Source organism: Psammomys obesus, unplaced genomic scaffold (assembly GCF_907164565.1).
Source record: "Psammomys obesus unplaced genomic scaffold, mPsaObe1.curated_primary_1811, whole genome shotgun sequence".
Taxonomy (NCBI): Eukaryota; Metazoa; Chordata; class Mammalia; order Rodentia; family Muridae; genus Psammomys; species Psammomys obesus.
In genome coordinates this window covers 486617-497950 of record NW_026596085.1, presented here as the reverse complement: position 1 = coordinate 497950, position 11334 = coordinate 486617, and the positions used below count along the sequence as shown (strand labels likewise).

General features: G+C 55.8%; 1 protein-coding gene across 2 annotated transcripts in view; it reads left to right on the top strand.

Moving 5' to 3' along the window:
- Nucleotides 1-11334, top strand: part of Scn8a (sodium voltage-gated channel alpha subunit 8) — a 97578-nt gene that overhangs the window by 65218 nt on the left and 21026 nt on the right. For both annotated transcript variants that reach the window (XM_055626838.1, XM_055626837.1), the window contains exons 14-19: nt 1561-1734; nt 3513-3869; nt 5957-6427; nt 6790-6907; nt 7031-7185; nt 10016-10189. In XM_055626838.1, the coding sequence (XP_055482813.1) occupies nt 1561-1734; nt 3513-3869; nt 5957-6427; nt 6790-6907; nt 7031-7185; nt 10016-10189 (1449 nt within the window). The remainder of the gene's footprint in view (nt 1-1560; nt 1735-3512; nt 3870-5956; nt 6428-6789; nt 6908-7030; nt 7186-10015; nt 10190-11334) is intronic.

Here is an 11334-nt window from a genome sequence, read left to right as displayed (position 1 = left end):
TGAGGGCTGCCCCCCATGCCCACAGTGAGGGCTGCCCCCCATGCCCACAGTGAGGGCTGCCCCCCCATACCCACAGTGAGGGCTGCCCCCCCATGCCCACAGTGAGGACTGCCCCCCCATGCCCACAGTGAGGGCTGCCCCCCATGCCCACAGTGAGGGCTGCCCCTCCCCCGCATGCCCACAGTGTGGCCCCCCCACAGTGAGGGCGTGCCTCGTCAGCTGGTGAAACAGTAACAGGGAGCAGAACGCATCAGGAGGAGCTTGGCAGCAGGCATGGAGCTGCGACAGCTGGGGAATTAGGCCCAACCAAGATCACCTGTAAAGCAGCATCTATGCCCTAAAACCTCAGAAAGATCGTGGAAAATGGAGAGACTGCGGGCTTTTTCTGCCTTTATACACTTTGGCCAATATCTGATGGCTTTTTTTTTTTTTTTTTTTTTCCACATAACCTGCAGCACATGGCTAAGTCTGGTGACGTATAATAGCAAATCAGAAATGATACAGTCTATTGTGAACATAAAAACTAGGAGAATTTTTACAAGTGTTGCTTTCTTTTAGCTGATACACAGTTGTGTGTCTATAGGGCTCGGCTGTAGACACTTTACCATGGTCAGTTCAGAGCGATTAACAGATCCGTTGCCTCGAGCACTTCCCTGTCTTTGTGGAAACTTTGCAAATCCTCTAGCTGCTTTGAGATATAGATGCATCTTGCTGATTATAGTTGCTCCCCATAAAAACAGGCCACCAAATGCCTGCAAGTCTTTGAGGGGCGGAGGTGCCCTTCACCCTGTTCAGATGGCTTAGGTTAGTTCTTAACTGCGAGCTGCACATTAGCAACTGAGTGACAGAGGTAGAAACCTGGGGCTGAGAACTTCATTCAAACAAAAAGAGACCCTTGGGGGTAGTTCTAATGCTGGCCCTCAAGTCTGGTTACACCTGTCCTTGCTTTGTAAACCTGCCTAAGACACACCTGATTGGGTGATTAAACAGCGGATACCTGGGCAGGGCAGAACGGGGTAGGTTTGGCTGAGGCTTTTCGGGCTCAGGAGAAGCATGGGAGACAAATGGGTGGGAGGAGAGGAAGGAGAAGTTGGCGATGGGTCAGCGTGGAGAAGAAACTACATGGGCCCAGAGACAGGACTCCAGTAATGGTGTGGGAGTCCCAGATGAAGAATACAAGCAAGTGCCATGGGACTATGGATGGAAGGTGGACCAGACGAGGATGGTTAAGGCGGACGGCTTTGGGTGGGGCTGGGAGGTGGATGGTGAGGTTATTGAGCCAGCGTAGGTGAAATATCTGCGCAGCGCAAGGTGAATAAGGCAGCTATGAAGCCTAACAGGCGTCTGTGTCTTCTTGCCTGTGGTAATCTTAGGGCTGATGGTGAACAGTTACAGCCGATACCCCTGCACCAGTGCGGTGACGCTGGGGTATCCAGGTGTCGTTGTCCAGCAGCGTCGAGGCCAAAGCTGGCTGCTGATTCTGGGCTGTGCTGGGCTGAGGGAGCTGATACAGGCGTGCTCTTTCTGGTGCCTCCTCCTGACCTCCTGCCTCCCCCTCAGGTGTTCACCGGGATCTTCACGGCGGAGATGTTTCTGAAGCTCATAGCCATGGACCCCTACTACTATTTCCAAGAAGGCTGGAACATTTTTGACGGATTTATCGTGTCGCTCAGCTTGATGGAGCTGGGTCTCGCGGACGTGGAGGGGCTGTCCGTGCTGCGGTCTTTCCGACTGGTATTCCAGATTTCTGCAATCTCTCTGCACGTTTCCCGACCCAGCACGCGTCTAAGATAACGGGGCGTGTCCCCTGAGGCGTGCCTTGCCCCACCGCACTTGGCCTCGTGGTTGGCTTCTCCTCTAAAACCCTGAAAGCCTTTCTGCTAAGTGCAATATCGTGTAAACGTTAGGGCTTGATAATGAACAAAAGAAATCAGTTTTCTAGAGGTCTCTTAGAAAAATAATGATTAATTCAGAGGACGAAGACTTCCCAGGGCCTTCTGAAATCGTTGGGTGGGCGACTGAGTTTTTCTCTGGCTTTTGCCCTGACGTGAAGAGAATCTCTGTGTTCAGAGATGGTTTTCTTCACTTTTGTGTGGTAACCCCTTCAGAGACTGAAAGTAAGATGTTTTCTCAGATTGTGTTGAAGTTAGTGGGTGACCATCGACTTCACCTTCCGTGTTATGGGTAATTAATGTAGTTTCTGTTAATGTATTATATAAGAAAATGCTGCTAAGTAATTCTGGAGAGGTTAAGGCCGTCTGCGGAGAGCAGCCCTCAGCACGGCGTGAATGGCGTGAGGGGACTGTAGGACCTTGCTGTATCTCAGTCAGGCCAGGACCTGCGGGTTTCTTGCTGAGGTAGTCCGCTCCCCAGAGAAAGCGCTGACTGAGGTCGGCCGTGGGATACACACACCAGCCTTGCTGAGATGGCTGCTTACATCTAGCCCACAGTTGATTTTCTTTCTTTCTTTCTTTCTTTCTTTTTTTTTGAGATTTCTGCTTTTGCTTTATGTGTCTGAGAGTGTTTTACCTGGGTGTGTATCTGAGCACTGCATGCAGCCCCTGAGGAGATCAGAAGAGAGCTCTGGGTCCTTTTCAACTAGAGCCACCATGTGGGTGCTGGGTTTTGAACTAGGGTCCTCCGGCAGAGCAGTCCACACCCTCAACCCCTGAGCCATCTCTCCAGCCCACTGTTGACTTTTTAAAAAAAATAGTTTTATTTCAATGACAAGGGAAAGAATTTTGAGGTTGAAGAAGCCTGAAAACTATATTGGGAATAAATTGGGAGCCAGGTAGGGAAAACCTTCTGAGTGGCCCCGAAGGGCTCACGGGGGACTCTCGGGCTTCCAGAGAAGCCCCACACTCCTGGCTGGCACAGATCACTGCTGGCGATGGCTGCAGTGTCTGTGTATTGCAGTGTGACACCTAACACGGACAGTGTCCCTGATGGACAGCCATCGGCCATGGCTTCATGCCTTGTAATTCTCGGCTATTTGTAATTATTACAGAATGTAAGCACTGTGGTTGACAGGCAGCAGGAGTTAGGTTTTCCGAGTTACTGACGTCACTGCCCCTTCCACAGACGTCCTCGAGCATGTGGCACTGCCTCTGCTTGCCCCGAGTTATTCTGAGCGCCTCGCTCTTTCCTGTCGGCCGTTGGCTAATTGTTGGCAAGCGAAAGGAAACCATTAGAATTCTCTAGTGCTTGTCTTTTTAAGGTGACTCAGGGTTAGCTCACTGTCCTGACACTTTCCTGCAGACTTTATACCCCCTGCTCCTCAGATGAGAACTCTAGAATCCAGTCAGAAGGACTGTAAGAATCCAAAGACAGGACCTGGGTCCTGGACTTACTGTTCACTCAATTTCTGTAATTCGCCAGTTTTCTCTCACCCATGACTCAATCTAATCTTTTAGTCTGAGACACGATTAGGAAGTTCTGAGGATTTCCTAAGGTTTTACTTCAGCCACGTGGCGAGGCAGTGGGCCCTCGCTTCACTCTTACTTTCTCCTTAGCTCCGAGTCTTCAAGCTGGCCAAGTCCTGGCCCACGCTGAACATGCTGATCAAGATCATCGGGAATTCCGTGGGCGCGCTGGGCAACCTGACCCTGGTGCTGGCCATCATCGTCTTCATCTTCGCCGTGGTGGGCATGCAGCTGTTCGGCAAGAGCTACAAGGAGTGTGTGTGTAAGATCAACCAGGAATGCCAGCTGCCGCGCTGGCACATGCACGACTTCTTCCACTCGTTCCTCATCGTCTTCCGGGTGCTGTGCGGGGAGTGGATCGAGACCATGTGGGATTGCATGGAGGTGGCCGGCCAGGCCATGTGCCTCATCGTCTTCATGATGGTCATGGTCATCGGCAACCTGGTGGTGAGTACGGCTGCAGCCACGCTGCTCCTCCCCCACCCCACCGCTTTCCTCCTCTGTTGTCTCCGTCTCGGCCCAGGTCTGCTTTAAGGTACAAACGACTGTTACTGGAATGCCGCTGAGTCGTGACACACCACCCTCCTGACCCTCCGTCACAACCGAAGAAAACAAACAGTGAGGTTAGGGCGCCCCGGCCCGAGCTCCAGCACGCAGCCCGCAGACTTCAGGGCCTTTCGCCTGCCTGTCCTTCCAGTTACAGAAAGCCGCCTTTTCCTAGATCTCAGGCTGTAGGCCTCTCGGGCAGGGTTGAACTTAGCACCACCCCCAGCCTCTGCCCACCAGCTGCCGGCAGCACCTCCCAAATTTCAATGGCCGAAAGTGCCCACAGACATGGCCACGTGGTCACTGGGTGGCTCATGTACACTTCGTGGAAAAGCAGCTGCACGATCCCGTGAGCTCGGCCACTCCCTTCTCCCGAGCTCCCACTGGCACAGTTCCTGGAGGCAGCCAAGGCTCTCCCGTCACAGTGGTTGTCCCAGAGCTCCTGCGACCCCTGGCATTCTCCACCAGCCACCCCTAGGCGCTGGTCTGTTCTCTCCTTTCAGGGGGCAGCGCGTGCCTCCTCCACACTTATTTCTTCACGTATTTCTACACCTCCAGCTTTCTTCACAGTATGTCTGGGTCGAGTCTTTGCAATAATGGTTCACCCAGTGTTGCTAGAAAAGTGACCTAGGACCCACCGGCATCATCAGCACACAAGGGCCGGTCAGTAAGAAGGCCAAATCCCAGGCCCTGCCCCAGGTGGGGGTTTCTTCAGGGCTCCCAGATCTCCACGCGCCTGCCTCCAGCCCGACCAGGCTGTGTCTGTCTGTCTCTGCCGCACGCTTCTGAGGTAGCTGACAGGCAGGAGTTCTTCAGATCTTGGTCATTACCTATCACCCCTTCATTCAAGAACACTTAGCCAGCTAGGTGATCCACACCTGTGACCCCAGCACTTGGGAGATGGAAGCATCTGGATGGGGGTTTGACGCCAGTTTGGGCTGTTGGAGAGCAAAACAGTACTGTGCGCCATCCAATGTGGGAGACTAGGGAATTTAAACAGAGCTTGCATTTGACGGCTGGGCATCCGGCTGCGTTAGACACTGTCCTGCTCAGGCTTTGAACCCCTAACTCCAGCAGGACTGCCTTAGCTTCCCATGTAGCCAGTGTACAGACCACTGCTCCCAGCAAAGGTAGTTTTGTGAATGTTAGGAAAGGGGAGATAGCCGGTGTGGTGGGCGCGCCTGTGATCCCAGCACTCAGGAGGCAGAGGCAGGCGGATCTCTGTGAGTTCGAGGCCAGCCTGGTCTACAGAGTACATCCAGGAGAGCCAGGGCTACACAGAGAAACTCTGTCTTGAACACCCCTCCCCCTAAAAAAGCAGAGATGACTCCTTCTTTTTGCTTACTTTTTGACGTGTTCTGGAGATCAAGCCCAGGCCCTGGCACATGCTGAACTTGTGTTCCGCCATTAAACTGCCCCCACGCTCCAGAGCCACCCTTGAAGGAAGGTGCCGTGCACATTTCGGTTTGGCCTCCTTGGTTTGTTTATGAAAGTACGGCTCTGGAAACCTAAGTTTTTCTTCTAACTCGGGTCCCTTGAGACACTGCTGTCACAGACTCATGACTTGCACCCTCCCCCTGCTCCCCCCCCCCATAATCCACATGGGACTTTTGCTTTTTATTTTTGGATAATTTCCTTTCGAAGCCTTTGCTTCTTGCCATAAGGAGAACTAGAGAAGAGCCGAGAAAGGTGCAAAGTTCCTTACGGTAAAATTTTAAAAATTCCCGTCCGGTAACATGAATGTTTAAAATACCTTGTCGGGCTGCAAGGTTAGTGTGCCGGGGCGCCGCTCACCCCACGTGCACAAGGCTGGGCATTCCGTCTGCCACACAAAATAAACACACAAGTAAAGTGAGCTGTGACAGGAGCCGCGCAGAGCACACAGAAACTCTCTGCCGTCTCTGTGGCTTCCGACCTGGAAGCCTGGGCAGTGTAGACGACCTCCTAAGACGATCCCGCCTCTCCCCTTTCCCCATGCCGCCGGCTAGGTGCTGAACCTCTTCCTGGCCCTGCTGCTGAGCTCCTTCAGCGCGGACAACCTGGCGGCCACGGACGACGACGGCGAAATGAACAACCTGCAGATCTCGGTGATCCGGATCAAGAAGGGCGTGGCCTGGACCAAGGTGAAGGTGCGCGCCTTCATGCAGGCGCACTTCAAGCAGCGCGAGGCGGAGGAGGTGAAGCCGCTGGACGAGCTGGACGAGAAGAAGGCCAACTGCATCGCCAACCACACCGGCGTGGACATCCACCGCAACGGCGACTTCCAGAAGAACGGCAATGGGACGACCAGCGGCATCGGCAGCAGCGTGGAGAAGTACATCATCGACGAGGACCACATGTCCTTCATCAACAACCCGAACCTCACGGTCCGCGTGCCCATTGCCGTGGGCGAGTCCGACTTCGAGAACCTCAACACCGAGGACGTCAGCAGCGAGTCGGACCCCGAGGGCAGCAAAGACGTAAGGCCCGGCCGGGAGAACGCCCTGCTGTGTGGGCACGTCGGGCCCTCTCGGCCCCAAGGCCCGGCTCGGCCGCAGCCTAACCGGGATTCCGCAGTAGCCGCTCTGCTCTGAGAGCAGCCCTGGGCCGAGGGTCACTCGAGGCCTTCCCTGGGTGACAGAGCCCCGGGGCTAACCCTGAGTTAGTCCAGTGGATTCTGGAGCAGGCAGGTGTGGGGCCAGGGCGAACCCTTTAGTGTGTCTGTGTTGCTCCAGCTGCCCCTGCGGGCAGTGTCTGTCTGTCCGAGGACCCAGCAGAGGTGGCACTGAGGAGGTGGACATTTCCTGCATGACCCCCTGACCCCTTCCTTCTCTGTGTCTAGAAACTGGATGACACCAGCTCCTCTGAAGGAAGCACCATAGACATCAAGCCCGAGGTGGAGGAGGTCCCCGTGGAGCAGCCCGAGGAGTACCTGGATCCCGACGCCTGCTTCACGGAGGGTGAGCGGGGGCAGGGCAGCTCGGGGTGTAGGTGAGTGGGGAGGGGGTGGCAGGGAAGTGCGGGGTCCAGTGGTGGCTGCCCAGGCCTGAACCCCTCCTGACCTGACTCTCCGTTGGTGGCAGGCTGTGTCCAGAGGTTCAAGTGCTGCCAGGTGAACATTGAGGAGGGGCTGGGCAAGTCCTGGTGGATCCTGCGGAAGACCTGCTTCCTCATTGTGGAGCACAACTGGTTCGAGACCTTCATCATCTTCATGATCCTGCTCAGCAGCGGCGCCCTGGTGAGATTCGGGGAGGCGGGTGCAAAGAAACAGTGAGCAGAGGCCAGGTCGGCCTCACGCCCAGCGTCTTTGAGGGGACCGATCGGCTGAGGTCCCGAGAATAGGGGTTTGGAGCTCTGAGATGACTCTGCTCTTCTTCTGACCTTAAGACTTAGCGAACCCCTCGAGCCTAAGAAGCCCTTTCCGTGGGGATGGAGACACACACTTGAGGCCACTGCCAGCTTTGCCCTGCCCCCGGCAGCCTCCTGAGAGAGCTTCCCTCTCCACACCCCTGCTCACTCTTCATTTCTGTGACTCAAGTCAGGAGGGCTGTTGTCCTCCCCCACTCCCTGGAAAACCCACACACAGCATGGCAAGTGCTCAGAGCCGCAGCTCTGCTCTGCCCGCCCTGCTCAGCAGCAGGCGGGCGCGAGGGATGGAGCGCAGAGTTCCCCTCTCCATCTGCCCCATGTTCAGCTGGGTTGCCACAGAGGACCCTTTGCCCAGAGACTGGCGTAAGGGAGTCGGGTGGATGATGGTTTGATCATTTACTTGTGGGGAAATCCAGAGCAGAGGGCGGTGTACAAGAGCCGGTTCTCTTCCTCCGCCGTGCGGGTCCCCAAGACTGAACTCGGGTCATCAGGCCTGGTGGCAAGCACGCTCACCTCATGAGCCAGCTCGCTGGCCCCTGGAGACCGTTTTACAGAAGGTGTGAAACCAGAGCTTAACCTGGAGTGAAAAGAGGAAGGGAGAGGTCTCGGAGGCAGTGTTGAAGAGATCAGGAATCCAGGCGGCTTCCTTGGCTTGCCAGATAAACACTAAGAGGCTGAGCAGGGCAAGCATGCCCTGTGGTGGCCCAGGGAGGGAAAGCTGGGAGGGCCGAGAGGAAGGTTTGTGAAGGAAGGTAAATAAGAGGCCCCCAGGATGGCAGGGTAGACACTGCCCTGCCGGTGGGCTGCCAGACCACCCCACCCGCCCTGGGTCAGATGCCGCACGATGTCACCCGTGCTTCCTGAGGTGCTGCGGAGGCTCCAGGTGAGGTAGCACTGTCTGTCTGTCAGACGTTGGTGGGAGAATGGGGTGGTGTTCAGCATTGCCGTTCCTCGGGTCACAGACTGCACCATAGAACAAAGCAGCACTGACCCAAGGTTCTGGGCTGTGCGTAGCAGTTTTCATAGAGGACCAAGAAGACCCTGAACAGCCAACAGATGTGCACCTGGCACCGCACGCCTCTAACCTAGCAACCAGGAAACAGGCATGTGGAGCTCTGTGGGTTCGAGGCCATCCTGGTCTACATTGTGAGTTCCAGAACAGCCAGGGCTTCACAGAGAGACCCTGTCTCAAAGAAAGAAAAGGAAGGAAGGGAAGGGAGGGAGACAGGCAGGTAGGCTGCCCGGCTGAAGGGGAGCTATAGCTCTGATGTCCAGTGAAGCTCAGAGGGAGGCCCCATCCTTGAGCATCTCATTCTCACAGAACGGACTTCTCTCCAGGGCTCTGTCTTAAGGGAAGCCCTTGGTGGTTTTTAGTTGAATAAAGAGAGTTCCTTTGGCCAAGACCATGGGAAGGGTCGGGCCTCATGACCGCTGTCTCCCTGCTCCTTCATGGCGTGAGGTGGCTCAGCTGGTGCCCACGTGCCTCTTCTTTTCCTTTCCTGTGGTGCTGGGACGCACACGGGGCCCTGCCCGCGCTGGCCAAGCCGGTGAGCTGCACCCCAGTCCTCCATTTCAGAAGGCTGTGAAGGGCCTGGCTGCCTCCTTTGGGACTGCTCAAAGAGGTGCCTCTTCGAGCATGCCAGGGGATGCTCTCCGCCCCCGAGGTGCTTCCCCCCTTTCAGGCATTCCTCCCCTTTTCATGTCACCCGTGACAAAATGCTCGACAGGAAAGCTTGGTTGGCTCATCCCCTCAGAAGGTTTAGGCCCTTTTGGCTCCTTGTTTCTGAGACTCTGGAGGTAGAATGCCATGGTGGCGGGAGTGTGGGGGGGCATTGTTCAGCTGCTGGTGGACAGGAAGCAAGGGGAAGGTGTCAGGCAGAACAGCGTCCCCAGATCCCCAGGGAGCTGCTTCATCCAACGAGCAGGGAGCTCTGGGGAATCCGTTTGGAAGTTGAGCCCATCATAGGGTAAAACCATCTTTTTTGTCTCCCCTGGAACTGCTCTCGCTGACACGAGTCACAGCTGAGCATCACGCGTCCTCTTAGCACCCCAGCTACATAGTCCCCCATCATGCAAGAGAAGGGTTCCTCCTTCGTGGGTTCCATACAAAGAAAATAGCACTATGGCTTCCACACTGAAGACTCTCCCACCCGCTGGGGGCGGTCCGCTCACCCCTGTGGTATCCAGGAACTAAGAGGAGACTGAGACCTCCACGTTTAGTTAGGAAGCCAGGCATAGGGGCTGGGGAGTTGGCTCGGCCATTACGAGTGCACACTGCCCTTCCAGAGGACGTGACTTCCATTCCCAGCACCCACATCAGGCAGGCCACAGCTGCCTGTCACTCCAGTTAGAGGCAGGCCAGCACCTCTAGCCTCCGTGGGCACCTACATGCGCACACACATCCCCCCCCACACACACACGTGATTGAAAAGAAAAGAAATCTTTAAAAAGCAGCAGTAGCCAGGCACAAACAACATGTATTGGATCACCCCGCTTGTGCAAAATATCCAGAAGGGTGATGAGCGTATGGAAGACCAGCAGAATGTGGGAGCCAGAGGGTGAGAGCGGGAGATCTGTGAGTTCTTTCGGTGGACGATGAAAATGCTATCAATTCATGCGATGGACACGTGAGCCTGGGTATCCTCAGAGCCAGCCGTGTGCAGACCTCCCCTCACTAGGCAGCCTCTCGTGTCTTTCAGGCCTTCGAGGACATCTACATCGAGCAGAGGAAGACCATCCGCACCATCCTGGAGTACGCGGACAAGGTCTTCACCTACATCTTCATCCTGGAGATGCTGCTCAAATGGACGGCCTACGGCTTCGTCAAGTTCTTCACCAACGCCTGGTGCTGGCTGGACTTCCTCATCGTGGCTGTAGGTGTCCTGTCTTCCCTCCCTCACCCCTTGTAGCAGGAGCCGGGGCCAGGCTAGCAAGCAGCGTGCAGCCTCGGGGGTGGGGGGCGGGGGGGCAGGCCCTCGTGCTCGGCCAGCTCCTGTGTGGGGCAGGCCCTCTGAAGGCCTGCATTGCCCCAGGGGCTGTGCTGTTCCCCACGCCACCGCGCCTGGCTTACTTAGATCCAGAAAGTGCCTGCCTTAGCCTGGACACCCGAAAGGCCCTGCTGCGAGACAGCAGGACCCCTCCTTCCTGATACTGTGAGATGGGGGTCTGAGATGAGATGCAGTGTGGAGAAGACTGTGGGGAGGAGGAGGGGTGGGGGGTGCGGGATGAGGTGAGGTGGGGGATGAGGTGGGGTGTATGGATAAGTGGGTGCAGGAGGAGGAGGGGTGGGGGGTGCGGGATGAGGTGAGGTGGGGGATGAGGTGGGGTGGGGGATGGACGGCACCTCTCTCTCCTGTCTACACCCATGGATGCTTCCCAGATGTGCTGATCAAGTCAAGTTTCCTGGGAAGAAGGGCCTGTGGTGTGGCCAGTCCTGCTTCGATCGCCAAATGAAAACTCTCCCCTCCAGGCTGTATGTCCCAGGGTCCCAGGCTTCATGAGGCGAGCTCCTGTGTTGTGTTTTCAGGTTGGAAGCCGCAGCTTTGGACACTGTTTCTCACCCCTTCTGCACTCACTCCCCTAGTTAACTGACAACGACAATCTTCCTCTGCCTGTGCTAACTAAAGCTTTTCCCTTGCAGAATTTAAGGAAAGCGTATCCGAGTCCCAGGACCCCGGTGGTGGAGAACTCATCTGGGGGCTGGGAAGGGCTGCAGAGATGGAGGCTCTGGAGGCCGAGACAGGGTGGGCAGGTTAGGAAGAGACTTGTTTGGCGTGTGGTGAACTGCCTTCGGGATACCTGTGGAGTACCTAGGGCAGATCAGTGGGGAAGTCTTTCAGGACCCTGCGAGAGCAATGGCTTCTCCTTCACACACACATGCTTTTCATAGGTTATCTTCTGCCTCTGTGGTCAGTGTCTACCTCCAGGGATGTTACCATGCCCGTCTAGAGTAATGGAACTTATAGTACATATGTGTGTGTGTGTGTGTGTGTGTGTGTGTGTGTGTGTGTGTGTGTGT